This window comes from Brachionichthys hirsutus, chromosome 2 (assembly GCF_040956055.1).
Source record: "Brachionichthys hirsutus isolate HB-005 chromosome 2, CSIRO-AGI_Bhir_v1, whole genome shotgun sequence".
NCBI lineage: Eukaryota > Metazoa > Chordata > Actinopteri > Lophiiformes > Brachionichthyidae > Brachionichthys > Brachionichthys hirsutus.
Window position 1 is genome coordinate 14,457,599 of NC_090898.1, and position 16,153 is coordinate 14,473,751.

Here is a 16,153-nt window from a genome sequence, read left to right on the forward strand (position 1 = left end):
GATTTTGTTATACAAAATAAGTTTTAACTTAAATTAGTATATATTTAAGTTTGGGGAAATTACTGATGATTTACTTATGGAACTCCCAAACGCTAGACGAGGCTTACTTCTTTAAGTAATCCCGCTGCGGCTACGTGACTCTTTTAGTGCTGCGTACTACTTCCAGGGAGCGAACGTGACGAACGTGGTGTGAAAAATGTAGAGGTTGTGCTTCGGTCGTGAGAAAAACTAAGATGGCGCCTCGTTAAGAAAGATAGGAGGATGACCTGATGGGAGTGATGGTGATGATCGGGGGGAAATGATTGATAACGACATAACCGATGAAGTTCGATAATTTGTTTACTGTTAATCGAATCTCAACCAACCATATTTTGAAGGAGTGTCTTAGACAAAACGAAGTGTATGGGAGACCCGAGCTTGGGAAAACGGTCAACTTTGCTAGCGTCGTAAGCTAGCCAACTGGACCAAGCACAGCTGACCGACGTTACCTAACCACCAGTCATCACAACACCAGAGGGAGGAGAGCGGCCCCCAGCCCACAATATACCCGGGACATCGAGGTGTCTTCGGTCAGTCTTGAGAACGCAGTGAGACATTTGTAGTTGGGGGGGAAAAAAAGATCAACATTTGCATGTTGCATTTCTCATTGCACATACACGCGAATAGCTGGCGTCAACTAGCTAGCTGCATGCTCGCGTGGATTTGAGGAGGTTGGTTAGCTTGCTTTCCTTCACATTGCATTGTTGACTTTTTTTTTTCTTTAGCAGCCTAGCTAACTACTGCTAGTTATCCTAAAGCGGTGTGTGAGTGTGAGACGCGGCTGGACTGTGATGAAAAATTGGAGGCCTCGATGCTAACTTTCGCTATAAGCGACGGTGTCGCGATAATAGCTGGAAAATAGACGCAAATGGATTTCACGATGACTCAAAGAAGCGGTATCGATACGGCTAGCTAACCCAGTGCACAACATCGCCTTTTGCCTCGTTATGTCCGGTTTGTTTTAAGAACAATCTCTTCAGTTTGGTAGCATTAGCTAACAATTCTCGGCTAATATTAAGTGGCGTGTAATTGGGTTACGTTAAGAAGGCGTAAGATAAACGTGGTCGTTTTAGGTGTTGACTTCTTGGCTTTCGAGATTCATTTGTTTTGCTAAAGCTCCTGAATTAGCATAGTTCATTCCTGCATCGATGGCTCCCGCACCTTGAGGTTCATGGCCTACACGCCATTGTTTGTTTGAAGGCCCACCAGGAGTCCGATTTAAGGGTTCATTACTTTAGTCTAGATATCAAATTCTATTGATTTCTACTTTACCTTCATGTAGAATTACATTATGGGACTTTTTGCCTAGATTCTCCATTTTAATATATAGAAATTGAAGCAGTGATTATTTTGGAGTCTATGAAAATATTTTGAATGGTGTATTATTTATTTAAAACCATACTCAAAACTCATCTTGACGAATCCTAATATACTGTACAGTTTTAAAGCATCTCAGGTGTCTGCCACAAAGAAAATCTGCAAAAAAACGAATCCGCATGAGATCTGTGGGGGGCAGTGCAGGTTGAGAACAACCCGCTTTGCATTCTTGCTCAGGACAGGATGGTAGGGTTTGGTTTAGTTTAGGTAGTTTGATGCCCAATGTCTGCTGGATATGTTATGTAGACACCTGTGCTGCAGACATTCACGCCTTCACCCTCCAACACTAGTGAGTTGATGTCATTGTCTGAAGTTCTTTTGAATTGACCATTCTAGCAAAGTTCATATTTCAGCTGAATGGGCAGTAAAGTCTTTCTAAGGACTGTTTAAAAAAAAAAAAGATACTTTCAAGGACTAAAACTGTAACTGAACTTTTCACGAGCGCCTGCTGTGATGCACTAGTCCATTTTTCTCTTCAGCAAAATAAACTGACACCGCTTTTTTGTCATATTTGATCATTGTATATTTAATTTGTCTCAGTTATCCGCCAAGTGAAATGTTTATGGATGAATGTGTATAATAAATGTCATTTCTGTACGTACGTGTCATAAGTTACAGATTATTTTGTACGTACTCCATTTTGAATTGTCAGATGGATTTGAGGTTATCTTTCATCGCAAAAGTATTGGGATTTATATCGACCTTTTAAGTATGAAAAGTGTTCAGGGATTTAAAAGCTCTTACAAATGCATGTACAGTGTTTTCAGAGATTAACACTCTCTCTCTGTTGTAAGGGCAATGGAAGGGGACGAGTTTGTACCTCCTCCGGAGTGTCCGGTATTTGAGCCAACATGGGAGGAGTTTCGGGATCCCCTGGGCTACATTGCCAAGATACGCCCTATCGCAGAGAAGTCTGGAATCTGCAAAATCCGACCTCCTACAGTAAATATTTGCCTGTTCTTGGATTATTTTCTGTTTCCTGAGCTATATGCCTTGAAGTTGCTCTATCTTTCATCTGACAGGCTTCAGTATTTTATTTTACATGCATGGCACATCTTGCCCCCCCCCCCCCCCCAAGTTTATTTTGTTGGGCTCGTTTCAGTTAGCAGACTTTACAAACCAAATTATTGGTGATCCTGTGTAACCGGTTAAGCAGAGGCGCTCCTGTCAACGCATGACACATCATCATATTGGTCTTAACATGATTTTTTTCTCTTTCGTAACCTTGGCTTGGTTCTGTCTAACATCAATTACGAAGCAGGCTATTTAATTTGTGTTAGATCTCAAGCGTTTAATTTTTTTGTGTAACTTTAGTGATTCATCTGATAAAAGCTAAACAAGTATAATGACAATGAAATCAGCCTACAGGAATTCATTTTCTCTACAAAAACAACCCGATGAGCTAATTTGGCACACTGCATCCAGGTTCCATGAATTACATTCTGTACTACATTGGATAACAGTCATTAAAAAAAGCAACTCAATGATACTTGGCGTCGAAGAGTTCTTTACAGAATGTTTTGCAACGAGTGAAATTGGGTTACATATCAGAATGCAGTTAGTTAAAGCTGGATGAAAGATTTATGCAGTAAGAACAGGGTCTATAAACTCTAGTCACATTGCTTCCTGTGGAGTTTATTTATACGCTGGAAATATCCATTGATTTTCCAGGACATCTTTTCATCTCATTTGAAAATGAGATACCTCAGGTATGTCCTGTGGTTCTGTCTTCAAATGTGACACGAGCCCAACCAGACTCAGCTCTGACTTCACTGGGTCACGGTCATCATGACCTGTGTTTTATAGTGAATGAAGAAAACTTCTCACACACTCTTGTCGGAAAAAATCATGAAGCAATGACGTTTTTTATCCATCGTGTCAAAGATCAAGTTCACTGTGACTTGATCTTTATCATAATCTACACAAACTGTTTCCCGGTTCTGCATTACCTTGTCTCAGGAGCAGAAAGCGACACCGGGTTCACATTTCACACATGGTTCATCAATGAATTTGTGTTCAGTAATACTGGGTACCCATTCTGAAAATGTGATTGTTTTGTAAAGATCTTCTGGAGGGAGAAGACGTTTGTAGCTTTGAATTTACATCTATAGCTATTCTGTATTTAATGAAAGCCTCTTTTAGCGCGTTGTCTTCATGAACTTAATTGTGTTTGTAGACAGAACTTTGTGCAAATTGCAACTTGGTGTGCGTTTGAACAAGGAAAACAACCCTGAGGCTGCAGTAGTCCTAAATCAACATCTTTTCAGGGTGTTTCTGCAGCATTTTATGTTTTATATTTATGCAGATGAAGTTGTAACCATTTCCTTCTTGATGATGATGATGATGATGAACGGCTTTATGGTTATCCTTGGTTTAACTGTGCCATGTTTCTGTTATGAATAGCCAGTGTGTAAACGGAGCTAAGTGCCATCTAAGCAATAACTGTCAATAATCCCCAAGTTTTGTTTAAAATAAGACAAATTATTTTATATGATAGGTTTCTTGTTTAGTTACATGTCTTTGCTCCAAAACAGGAGTGGCAGCCACCCTTCTCAGTGGAGCTGGATAGCTTCCGTTTCACACCTCGTATGCAGAGGCTTAACGAATTGGAGGTAAGTTCCGGTTTTCTTTTTCTTCTTGTAGGTGAACATTGATGTCATATAATTGAATTTCTTTACTGCAACTGCCAACTGTAAACAGGCTGGTCCCTCATGTGTCTCATTCCAGGCAGAGACCAGAGTGAAGCTCAATTACTTGGACCGTATGGCCCGGTTTTGGGAGATCCAGGCATCCTCTTTAAAAATCCCACACATTGAAAGGCGCATCCTTGATCTGTTCAGCCTGTCAAAAGTAGGAACAACTTCAATATATTCTACTCAGAAACATCATTTTATTAGAACTTTATTTTTGTTTTGCTTTGCTTTTTACCTGTGATGTGCTGAATTGTCCCAAAAATGTTCTTCTGTCCCAGGTTGTGACGGATGAAGGCGGCTTCGAGATGGTCTGTAAGGAACGCCACTGGTCTCGCGTGGCCCAAAGGCTGGGATACCCCCCGGGCAAGAACATTGGTTCTCTGCTGCGCTCACACTATGAGAGGATCATTTACCCCTTTGAGATGTTCCAGTCTGGTACCAGCATGCCGGTATCACTTCTCATTTTATTCTTTCCGTTTTATGCTATAAATGGTCAGTTTAATTCAGCCTGAGCAGATCTGTGAAGAAGGACTTTGTCTCTACATTGAAGACTTTCTTTTGAATAGGGTTAGGAATTAGTTGTCTTGCGTGTCTTAATGTAAACTCTTCCCTCGCTCAGCATTGCAAACCCAAACATTATGACGGCGAGGACGTGGACAAAGAGTACAAGCCCCACTCCATTCCCCTTCGGCAGTCCGTGCAGCCATCCAGAATGAACAGCTACGGACGCCGGGCAAACCGCTGCCAGCCTGATGTGAGTCACAATACCATTCCTGTCTGTCCAAGGCAGGTCCATACCTCTGGGACCACGCTGGCTCTCCTTATAATCCCCTTTGTCCATTAAAAACAGTCCGCGTTTCTCAATTGCTCAGAATCTACGTTGTTACAGGAAAGAGAAAAGAGAATATATTTTTTTTAAGAGCTGCTTTGCAAACCTGATCTATCTCGAGGAATTAGTTTCTGCTGTGAATTTGACTTGAGGCTGTTCTGACCTGTAACTACTTGATCAGGGAATGTTTCTCACAGAATCACATATCGAAATAGATCTGAGCCAACGACCTCTTTGTCTCAGTAATGGCGAGTTTAGTTTCCTCCAAACACACGTTGATGTATTTCTGTGTTGTGTTGTTTTAATGTTCATTTATTTCCAGGACTTTAAACCTCAATGTACATTAGACTTGATGATCTTGCTTGAACAGGAAGTGTCAAAGGCGATCAGTTTATCACGATGATCTCTTCATGGTTCACTATCTACTGCTTGCTGATCAATATCAGATCTCGCTACACTGAAAGCTAACAAAAAGCCAGACGTTTGTAAAGTGCTTCTACTCCAGCAGGCATCATCACGCTGTCGTATGAGCTGTTTCTCTGTGCGGCTCCACGTCACCGTGCATCAGCTAGCAGGGCGGGACTAATAACTTTGTGTGTCGGTGTACACAGAGTGCATCCCTGCTCATCTGCCCTCCATCCTGCCACGCCAGTGTGCTAACCCCTGCTGCTCTTGCTCTCTGCTCCATGTCTTGTACAGTATCGATCTCAGAACAATATAGAGCTCTTTGTTTCACAAACCACATCACAATGTTTTGTTCTTTGCATTGACTCCTCCTCCTTTGGGCCAGTCTGCGTTGTGTAATCTCATGCTTCTCACAAGCAAGCTATCCCCCCCCCCCCCCCGGGTTGTGAATGGCTTACTCATCACATATTAAACATGTAATGCTTGAGAATTGATTTTTGTTTGTTTATTTCTTGGTGATGGATGCAAAATCTGCCAACTACGTTGAGATGAAATACGAGCTTCTGGTTGTATTTCATGATTTATTTATTTTTTGGTCAGCTCCAATATGTTTGTCTGTGGCGTGTTGAAATGTGTTGAAACACATTTTTAAGCTTTCCTGATGGGATTTCATGACTTTTTAAGATTAATTTGGACATTTGACCAATTTAGCATCGTCTGAATCAGGAGACCGTTCACCATATCGGGACTCTCCTCCCACTCAGTTTCTGGTTGTAAAGCAGCACATTGAGACGAACTCTTGATGCAGCAACTGAGTCAGTCTGTCAGACGTTTGCAGCAACTTGTCAGGTCAGGGCTGAGACTTGAATCTGAAATAGATATGGATTATTTGGCCCTTTAATTATGTACCCTGCTGATATTTTTCCGACGACTACTGGCTGTAATCTTTCCAGGCTCTCTCCCCTCCTCGTTTCTCTTGTCTTAGTTTATTGTTGCTGTTATTGTCTCCCTTTGCAGGGTCCAGAGGACCTCGCCCCCAATCCTCTCACCACGGGCTCTCAACTCATCTCTGCGGTACTGCCTCTTGAGCATACGAGCTTCCCCTCCCCCCCCCCCCCCCCCCGCCCCGTTTTTTTAAAGACAATCTCCTTTTTACACTAACCACAGAAACGCTTTCAGTGACATGCAACTCATGTAGGGTCACATGACTGAACAATAATGGTGCAGTATTAAACCTCCACTATCCTGTAATTTCCTTACCAGACCGTGAACGCAGAGAGGACCGTCTCGTTGGCTTCCTTCCTTTGTTTTTGTTTTTGTACTTGTCTTCATCAACAAGAAGATGCTGAAAGGCTGCTAAAAATAAGAGCTGCAGTTAAGCAGAGGCGTTGTCGGCGTGTTTTCCGACAGTCAATGATTAAAAAAATAATAATCGAGTCTTGAAACAATGAATGTATGTAAACTTGAATCCCAGTGCCTATGCTAAGCTAATGCTTCGGGTCTCCTACATGGCAAAGTTCACTGAAGGTTCTTAACTATTTCACTTTATGTTGACGTTTGAAACACGCTTGTCTAGTTGTTGGGCTGCTGCGTTTTCCAGCGTTCTCTCCTTCACCCATCCTCGTTCTTTGCGATTGTACTTTGCGTTGTCGCTGAGCTGTTTGTTTGCCTTAGCTTTTTTTGTGTGTGCGTGTGTTTTGCCTTGCTGTTAACTCACCACGGCAGCTAACAGCGTGGCTGCATGCGGTCTCTTTTCAGTACCATCACACGGAAGAACCCATTATTTTTATGTCTTGCTTGGAGTCTGATGGTTGATATTAAAATATTAGCCGAAAGAAGCATTACAAGTGAACGGCCCCGACTGATCTGTTTCGCTGCTTACAGCTTTTATTCCCCTCCGTCTTTTTGTTAAAGTTCTGCTTCAAGGAAAAGAAGCCTTTTTCTTAAGACAAAAATAAGTTACACCAGAAATGAAAGGAGTGGAGCCATAAAGTGAAACCGCTTCTTCAGGGAGGAGGGGATCCATCTGAGTGTCATTACAACATGAATACAGGCACTGTCCTCCTGTGGGACATCAGCTTACATTCTGACTGCGTATGGACTGCTGGTTCTGCTGCTTCATCCCAGTAGTGGAAGCCTTCAGACTGCAGTAAACCCAGTTGGAACCAAAACTGGGCGTGTTACCAAGCCCTGCTTGTATATGCTTCTTTGAACTATGGGTTTATTGAAAGACGTTAAAACATTGCGTGTTTCCACCGACATTGCTGTTTGCATGTGGTGTGTGTGTGTGTGTGTGTTGTATGGCAGATTGGAGCTTAGGCAGGCATTTAATGCTGGTATCAATAGTGTGACGTATCGGCACTTAAGAAAAACTATTTGGTACAAAGGAGGACATCAAAAATGGTAATTTATTATGGAATCGAGTCCTGATATTATTGTTGTACAAAGTTATGGTCCAAGAAGACGAGGTTCAATGCAGTTGGACGCAAACACGGCCTTCTCAGAGTGAGGCTCCAAAATGAGAACAACAAAATGAGAGGACGATTAAGACGAAGTGTTTCTGAGATGCGTCTCAAACGGAGGCAACCGACTAAGGTCAACTATGACTTGGTTAGAATACATTTGTTTTAACATCTTTGCCTTCTTACTGTGCAGAGAAGAATGGCTGAAATGTTCCAAAGTGCTTGTAACATGGCCAGGACACCATGGCAAATACTTACTACCTATTCTTTCCTCATACTCAAGTGCAGAAAGGGAAAAGTAAGATTATGAGAGTGTTTTTTTTTTTAACTGAAAGCGGATCAGCCTCTTCTATGAGAGAAGACAGGTACAGCAGAAAAAAGAAAAACCATATTGGATGAAAAAGCCAAAGTTTTTATTGACGATCCTGTGATGGAGACGATGGGTAAATAAAAAATAAACTTTAGTAGAAAAGGATAAAATGGTGGTTATTCAGCTTGTATTGCATATACCTGCATCTAATTTGGCTTTTCACCAAGCAATAATTCCAAAACGGCTAAGAGTGTATAACAAATTACACCAAAAACTTTGCTCTTGTTTCATTTCTAATCAAACTAACATGATTATTGGAATGCTGGTGAGACTTCTAACGGTACTAGAACTGTATGGTTGCGACTCCTGGTGGTTTGTGTTCTGGTGGCGGCTCTTCCTTTAAGGTTTCACCGTAACGTATGCTAACGTTTCTTCAGTTCCTAACCAAGCATAATTCCTCGCTGTGTTGCACCGCTCTGCTCTCACCTTTTAACGTCTTTGTCCTGCATTTGGAATAAACCCTAGATTTGCTCGGTGTGCTTCGGAGAGTAGCAGTTATCCATCTTTGCATTCATGATAAATACGTGTCTTCATCTGCAGCCGGAACCTACAGAGGAAGACATAGAGAAAAACCCAGAGCTGAAGAAGCTCCAGATCTACGGTGCAGGGCCAAAAATGATGGGACTTGGACTGGTTGCCAGATACAAAGGCATCAGGAAGAAAGGTAAGCGCAGTCAATGGCTCATGGCTTCAGACACGCACATTATGTACCTGGAAGATTTAAAATTCTGGCTTCAGTTTCTTTGGAAAAACCCTGGATCATTGTTTCATTGCACCGGAATGTTCTGAACATGTTTGCTCTCCTAGTAGAGGAGCTGCCCCAAACAGTTACCATAAAGGCGGACGCGTCCTCCACTCCTGCCGACGCCTCCGTCAAAGTAGAGCCAGTGGAGCCTCAGAGGCAGAACGACGGGGGTACCGCGAGCCCCCAGCTCCCCCCTCCTGGCACCAGAGTTAAGACGGAAGTGAAGAAAGAAGAACCAGAGGAAGAGGCTAATAAAGCAAACGGTGCAGAGCACGATGAATCCGACACACCGTGTACAAAAATGACCATGAGGCTCCGACGCAACATCAACAACCCACAGAGTGTGAGTAGATCAGAGGATGGAGGAAGAGATATCGACCCGTCACAGGTTTCATACGGCTTTACGGTCGTTCTCTGCTCCAGTTCAAAGTGAGCCCCGCTCGCCCGGCTCCGAAGCCTTCCGTCTTCTTACTCTGCTTTGTCCCGTTCTCAAAGGTGGACTCCTTCGTGTGCCGGATGTGTGGTCGAGGAGACGACGACGAAAAGCTCCTGCTGTGCGACGGCTGCGACGATAACTATCACACCTTCTGTCTGCTGCCCCCACTCACCGACCCCCCCAAAGGCAACTGGCGATGCCCCAAGTGTGTTGCAGAGGTACATCAGCATGTTTTAAAGTATCACGCTAGTTTTTTTTTTTTTTTTGGAACATTCAGTATTTACTTGTGTTTTGAATTTCTTTTTGTTTTTTTACTTTACATTTTCTTAGGCGTGCAAGAAGCCTACGGAAGCCTTCGGCTTTGAGCAGGCCACACGAGAGTACAACCTGCAGAGTTTCGGGGAGATGGCGGACGCCTTCAAAGCAGATTACTTTAACATGCCCGTTCACGTGAGCGCACTCATCCGACACCGATCGATTTGATTGGGGAGGAAAACTCTCCCGATTGACGAGAATGTGTGAGACTAATCTGTGGCGTCGCCGGCTTAGATGGTTCCCACTGAGCTGGTGGAGCGAGAGTTCTGGAGGCTGTCCAGCAGCATTGAGGAAGACGTGACGGTGGAGTACGGGGCCGACATACACTCCAAAGACTTCGGCAGCGGCTTTCCGATGAACAACGGCAAGAGGAACCTCACAAAGGAAGAGGAGGTGTGCTCATTGTTGTTTCCTTTCGTACGACGCCGGCAGCTTCCTGATTCAGTTCGCGTGTTGAAGATATCAAAAGTGCACTGCTGTATGTTGTAATCAACCCCCCCCACCCCCACAGCATGTAGCTTCAGTGCTCACTCTTTCCTCTGTCGCTCAGGACTATGCCCGCAGTGGCTGGAACCTGAATGTGATGCCGGTGCTGGAGCAGTCCCTCCTGTGCCACATCAACGGGGACATCTCCGGGATGAAGGTGCCCTGGCTTTACGTCGGGATGGTGTTCTCGGCGTTCTGCTGGCACATCGAGGACCACTGGAGTTACTCCATCAACTACCTGCACTGGTAACAGCGTGTCTCTGTGTCGTTTGTACTGCGGCTTCGGGGCGCATTGAGTGAAAAACGAATAACGTTTCCTCCCCGTCAGGGGCGAGCCAAAGACTTGGTACGGAGTTCCCTCCGTCGCAGCCGAGCGGCTTGAGGAGGTGATGAATAAGCTGACGCCGGAGCTGTTTGAGTTCCAGCCGGATCTCCTGCACCAGCTGGTCACCATCATGAACCCCAATATCCTCATGTCGCACGGCGTACCGGTCGGTCCCGTTAGCGCGCAGTCGCAGCAGGAGTGTGGTGCGTCGAGACGTGGTCTTTGAGCTCTGTCTCCGGTTGGCAGGTGGTGCGGACCAACCAGTGCGCCGGAGAGTTTGTCATCACGTTCCCCAGGGCCTACCACAGCGGCTTCAATCAGGGATATAACTTCGCTGAAGCTGTTAACTTCTGCACTGCAGACTGGGTACGGAGACGGTTCTCGGCTCGCCCGCTCAGATCGGTCACAATCCGGCATTAATCCACGTCGGGCTTTCCTCTCCCTCCCAGCTGCCCGCCGGCCGTTCATGCATCGAGCACTACCGCCGCCTGAGGAGGTATTGCGTGTTCTCCCACGAGGAGCTCACGTGTAAAATGGCTGCCAGCCCAGAGAAACTCGACCTCAACTTGGCGGCGGCTACGCACCGGGAAATGTTCCTCATTGTTCAGGAGGAGAGGAAGCTGCGCAAATCGCTTATGGAAAGGGTGAGCCTCTGGGATCTTTGCAGGGGGGGGGGGTGTAGAAAACTGTAGATACGAGAAATGATATCTTATTATCTTTTTTACCAGTGAATAATTAAGAGTAGCTTTGTGCTAATAGCTGAATGGTCTTTTATTATGAGGGGGAAAAACGACGTAATGAAATCAACCGGCTTGTGACTGCAGGGCATTACTGAAGCCGAGCGCGAGGCATTCGAGCTGCTGCCCGATGACGAGCGGCAGTGCGACAACTGCAAGACGACGTGTTTCCTCTCTGCTCTGGCCTGCTCCAACTGTCCAGAGCGTCTGGTGTGTCTCTATCACACTCAGGATCTGTGCAACTGCCCCACCGAAAAGCTCTTCCTCAGGTACGTGTTCCTCGCGTGCGCTTGAATAAATATAAGAAGGCCGTGCTGAGTTTGTCCTTGCGTCCCTCCGCAGGTACAGGTATACCCTGGACGAGTTGTTGGGCATGTTGCACCGGTTGAAGGTTCGGTCCGAGTCCTTCGATTACTGGGCCAACAGAGTCAAAGAGGCCCTCGAGCAGGAAGAAGGAAGCAAAATAGGTTTGGGAAATGGGGAAACAGCTGCGTCCCTTATTAGTTCAAACTGAATGTGGCGCCGTTTAAAAAAGGTCGCTGGCATGAAAGTGGGTCGTTCACTTGCAGAAATTAAGGACCTGGAGCTGCTGAAGACCGAGGCAGCCGATAAAAAGTTTCCCGACAACGAACTTCTGCGGAAGCTCAACGCGGTTCTCAAAGACATCGAGCGCTGCCAACAGAGAAGTACCGAACTCCTCGGTAACTCGCCGTGCAGGTATGATGACCGGAAGCACGACGCTCCCGCTAACCGCTCAGCTGCACGCGCTGACATCGTGCTCTCTTCCAGCGAGGGCAAGATGCCTGTGGCAGAGCTGAAGTGTTTGGTGGCGACGATGCAGCACCTTCCGTGTGCAGTGAACCACCTGAAGGAAGTAGAGGTGAGCTCTGAGCAAACTAGTTTGTGTTTGTTTATGATTTTTATCCTTTCAAAGCCGATTAAGTAATCAACTGTTAAATAGATTTGGATAAAGATAAACTCTCCTCTTGTTAAGTTCTCTTATTGGGTACCTTCCGTCTGAATTTTCAAGGCGGTTCTGCAAACGGTGGAGGATTTCCAGAGTCAGGCTCAACTCCTGGTCAATGACAAGGAGTGGAGGCGGGACTCGCCACCGCCGGAGCGGTTGCATACGTTGTTGGAGCAGGGGTCCAAGCTGCCCGTTGTGGTGCCAGAGTGCAATTTACTGCAGGGTCTAAAGGAGCAAGGCCATTGGCTGGCAGAGGTGAGGCGCACCCTGGCCACGGAAGGAGGGGAAAAGCAGGAGGTGACGTTGGAGGTGCTGAGGAACCTGATGGAGTCGGGTTGCAACGTGCCTCAGAGCGTCTCGGTCGAGACGGCCATGGCGGAGCTCCAGGAGCTGCTCACGATTGCAGAACGTTGGGAGGAAAAAGCCCAGATTTGTCTGGAACAAAGGTAAGCGAGTTGAACCCAGTAAAACGAAATTTAAAAAAAAATTCACTGTAGCTCCGCCTTCCACATCGATATCCAGTCAGTTCATCGTGACACAAATCAGTCAAAGCTTCTTTTGTCTTTTGCTCCGCCAGCCAAAAGCATCCTCTTTCCACTCTGGAGGCGATAGTGAACGAGGCCAAGCTCATTCCAGTCAAGCTGCCCAACATCACGGCGCTGCAGGGCTGTCTGAGTCGAGCTCGGGCCTGGGTCACGGACTTGGAGGAAATCCAGGTACGGAGAAATCCCCGCGTCTCTCTAACGGTGTGACGCGCGAAACGAAACTCAAACTGGTGCGTGCTGCAGAACGGAGAGCACTACCCGTGTCTGGACGACCTCGAGGGCTTGGTGGCCATCGGCAGGGACTTGCCGGTCTTCATGGAGGAGCTCAGGCAACTGGAACTACAGGTGGCAAGCGCTCACTCCTGGAGGGACAAGGCCAGCAAGACCTTCCTGAAGAAGAGCAGCTTGCACAGCCTGCTGGAGGTGAGGCGCTCGAGCTCAACTCCAACTAACAGATCCCACCAATGAGAGGAGGCGTTGAATACCAATGTCTTCCTCCTGCAGGTGTTATGTCCGTGTGCGAAGAGGAGAGAAAGGCGAGGCGAGACGGCGCCGCCGGGCGAGGCTTCAGAGGACTCTGACACCAACACGCTGGGCCTCTCTGCTCACGACCTGAGGGATCCTGCAGCTATTGTGAGTTCAGCGAGCCCGTTTTTCCTCCGCATTGATATCCACGGTTGTCTTTTTTTTTTTTTTTTATGTTTTTTTGTGCCTTGTCTCCAGGTGATGGCGTTCAAAGAAGGGGAGCACCAGGAGAAGGAGGCGCTGCTGAGGCTCCAAGAGTCAAACATGTGTAAATCTGGATTTAACGCCAGTTGCAAGGAGGACAAGGAGAATGGGAGGTGGGAGGAGGCTATGGACACGGACACATCCACGAACTCTGTTAAAGAGAATGGCGGCAGCAGCCACGCCTGCGCCCCCCCAGCGCAGTCGGTGTGCGTGTGCGCCGGTCAACCTCGTCCCCCTCAGCTCCGATGCCATCTGTGTAAGGACTGGTTCCACGGCGGCTGCGTCCCGTTCCCTTCCCTCCTCCCCTCTTGCGGGCCGCCGGTCAACCCGCGCTGTTGGTGGGATTGGGATTCGCGCTTCCTGTGCCCGCGGTGCCAGCGGTCCCGGCGCCCGCGCCTCGAGACCATCCTGGCGTTGCTCGTTGCGCTGCAGCGGTTGCCCGTGCGTCTGCCCGAAGGGGAAGCGCTCCAGTGCCTCACGGAACGGGCCATCAACTGGCAGGGGCGGGCCAAGGAGGCGCTGGAGGCGCCGGAGCTGCAGCGGGCACTTGGGAGGCTGCAGGAACTCAAGGAGACGCTCCAGTCCAAAGCGGAGGACGGGGACGATGCGGAGAAGGGGACGGCGACGGGCGGGGGTTCAGTGATTGTCTTATCGGACTCCGACGGGGGGGAAGGAGACGATGGAGTCATTGATCTGACGGAGGACTCGCCTAAAAAGAACGCCAAGGAAAGCAGCGGGACTCAGGTTAACACATTATTGGTTTGAGATTAAAGACGGGCCATCAAACTGTTGACTAATACCATGCTGCATCATTTGAAACTAATTATTCTTGCCATGCTCGTGTGCCCCCCCCCCCAGGCTGGACACGAAAACGGTCTCGGCAAGGAGTCTAACGTGACGGGTGAGGACGGCGTGTTGACCGAGTTGACTGGGACAGGATGGCCGGCTCTGACGGTGTTTGTCTTCCCTCGTCCTCGTGCAGGCGTGGACTTCCTGCTGACCCTGCTGCCCCTGCTCAAAGGCCCGGTGGCGGAGCTTTCGCCCGCCGCCAGGATCCAGCTGGAGGAGCTGCAGCTGGAAGGAGATCTGCTGGAGGTGTCTCTGGATCAGACGCCGCTCATTCACAGGGTCCTGCAAGCGGCGTCGGCGCCGCCCAGAGACGCGCTGCGCACGCTCGTTCAGGTGAGAAGGATCGACTCCGGCTCCCCTGAGACGCGCCGAGCCGCTCCGTTTCTGATCTCGTCTCGTTTCCCGCCTCGCTCAGATCGAGCTTGAGGAGCAGAGGCGGACCGGCCGTGGACGGGCGAAGGACTCCAAGAGGAAGCGGAAGAGCCACAGAGGCGGCGTCCTGGAGGGGGCGGGAGAAAGGTCAGCCGACGCCACGGAGTCAAAGAAAGCCTGCCCCCTCAGCCACTCCCCCCGGTCACCTGTCCAGCCCCATCCAGAGGTCATTTCCTGTTTATTACACTTTTAATCAAAAGTACTTCCTTTCAAATATTTCCAAAGGCTTTTAATTAATTACAGATTATATTTGTAACCTTTTTTCCTGACAGATTTTGTGATAACGTCAACACTGGAGCTTTGGATTAGCCTGAAGCGGCGAAGGGACGGTTCTGAGCTGGAAGACAGTGTCAAGTTCTAAAAAGATGCAGGACATCCACCCCCCCGCCTTCCATCTCGTCCCTCGTTCACACATTCAGACGCCAACCGAGCGATGATTCTTTTTCTACACTCCATCTGATCCCACACTCGGCCATGTTTCACAGTTTTTATTTCCCCACCCCTCCTTCAACCTCGCCGTCTTACCAACTCTTTCATTGGCTGCGTTCCCCGGACTCCTTTTTTCCCCGCTGTGAAGATAATAAGACTGTTTCGGTTTCGTTGTGGGACTCGCCGTTGCCGGAGCGTCGGTCGGTGGGTAGACGGCGCCGTACCGACGGTTGGAAACGGGAGTCCAGCCGGCGACCGTCCTTCCCTCTCAGTCAGGCCCCTTGTTGAAGTTCAATAAGCTAAGAGTCCGCTAAGGCAGTTCGGTTTTGGGCTTGAATCCTCGAGTTCCTTCAGAGGATCTTTGACACCTGATCTTGTACAACAGCACGGCGGTCACACTTGTATTTTTAGTTGTATTGAATCTTGTCTTTTGAGGCCGTTTTGAGAGGACATGCATTTTTGACAAAACTGAGTACATTTTGGGAAGTGTTAAAAACAGCAAATTAATGTTTTTGGTGCTACTTTTCCGAAATGGACATCTATACGTCTCAGTTTGTCTTTGCCCCGCCTTTCTGCTCCTGAATGCCTTCTTTATTTCTTTTATTTTTTTAAGCGCCTATCCATTTGACCTCTGTTCTCCCTCCTTCACTCTTACTCTTTACAAGTTAAGGTAACTTCACTGTAACTAGCTTTGTCACATTTGATTTTGTTTCTTGGGTTCAAATTATATATTATTATTATATTATTGATATTGCAGACACACAGTTGTCGTGGGTTTGTGTATAAACTTTCATTTAAATGTTGCCTTGTTTTTCTTTTCACTCTTGATAGGAAATAAAGGTTTAGAATTGTTTAGGATACGCTGACTCTTTTTTTTTTTATCTCTTGACCGTCTCATAAAACCAGTCGTCATGATCACAGATTTATTAAGAAAAACTCTCGATGTGAAACGGCAGACGCAAGGACATCACAATATTGAACGA

The 16,153-nt window shown here is 47.2% G+C and overlaps 1 protein-coding gene across 1 annotated transcript; it reads left to right on the top strand.

The window, feature by feature from the left end:
• The first annotated feature begins 232 nt into the window (after positions 1-232).
• Positions 233-16,022, top strand: kdm5c (lysine demethylase 5C). Its single transcript, XM_068746759.1, has 29 exons — positions 233-569; positions 2,211-2,358; positions 3,951-4,028; positions 4,144-4,266; positions 4,388-4,558; positions 4,729-4,863; positions 6,361-6,417; positions 8,716-8,839; positions 8,986-9,263; positions 9,416-9,574; positions 9,687-9,806; positions 9,906-10,064; positions 10,222-10,403; positions 10,486-10,648; positions 10,729-10,848; positions 10,932-11,126; positions 11,307-11,488; positions 11,562-11,686; positions 11,789-11,936; positions 12,009-12,099; positions 12,250-12,632; positions 12,764-12,902; positions 12,975-13,154; positions 13,236-13,364; positions 13,455-14,204; positions 14,319-14,361; positions 14,443-14,642; positions 14,725-14,907; positions 15,014-16,022. Exons 2-29 carry the CDS (start codon positions 2,215-2,217, stop codon positions 15,020-15,022), a joined length of 4,770 nt encoding a protein of 1,589 aa, XP_068602860.1. The 5' UTR covers positions 233-569; positions 2,211-2,214; the 3' UTR covers positions 15,023-16,022.
• The last annotated feature ends 131 nt before the right edge of the window (positions 16,023-16,153 follow it).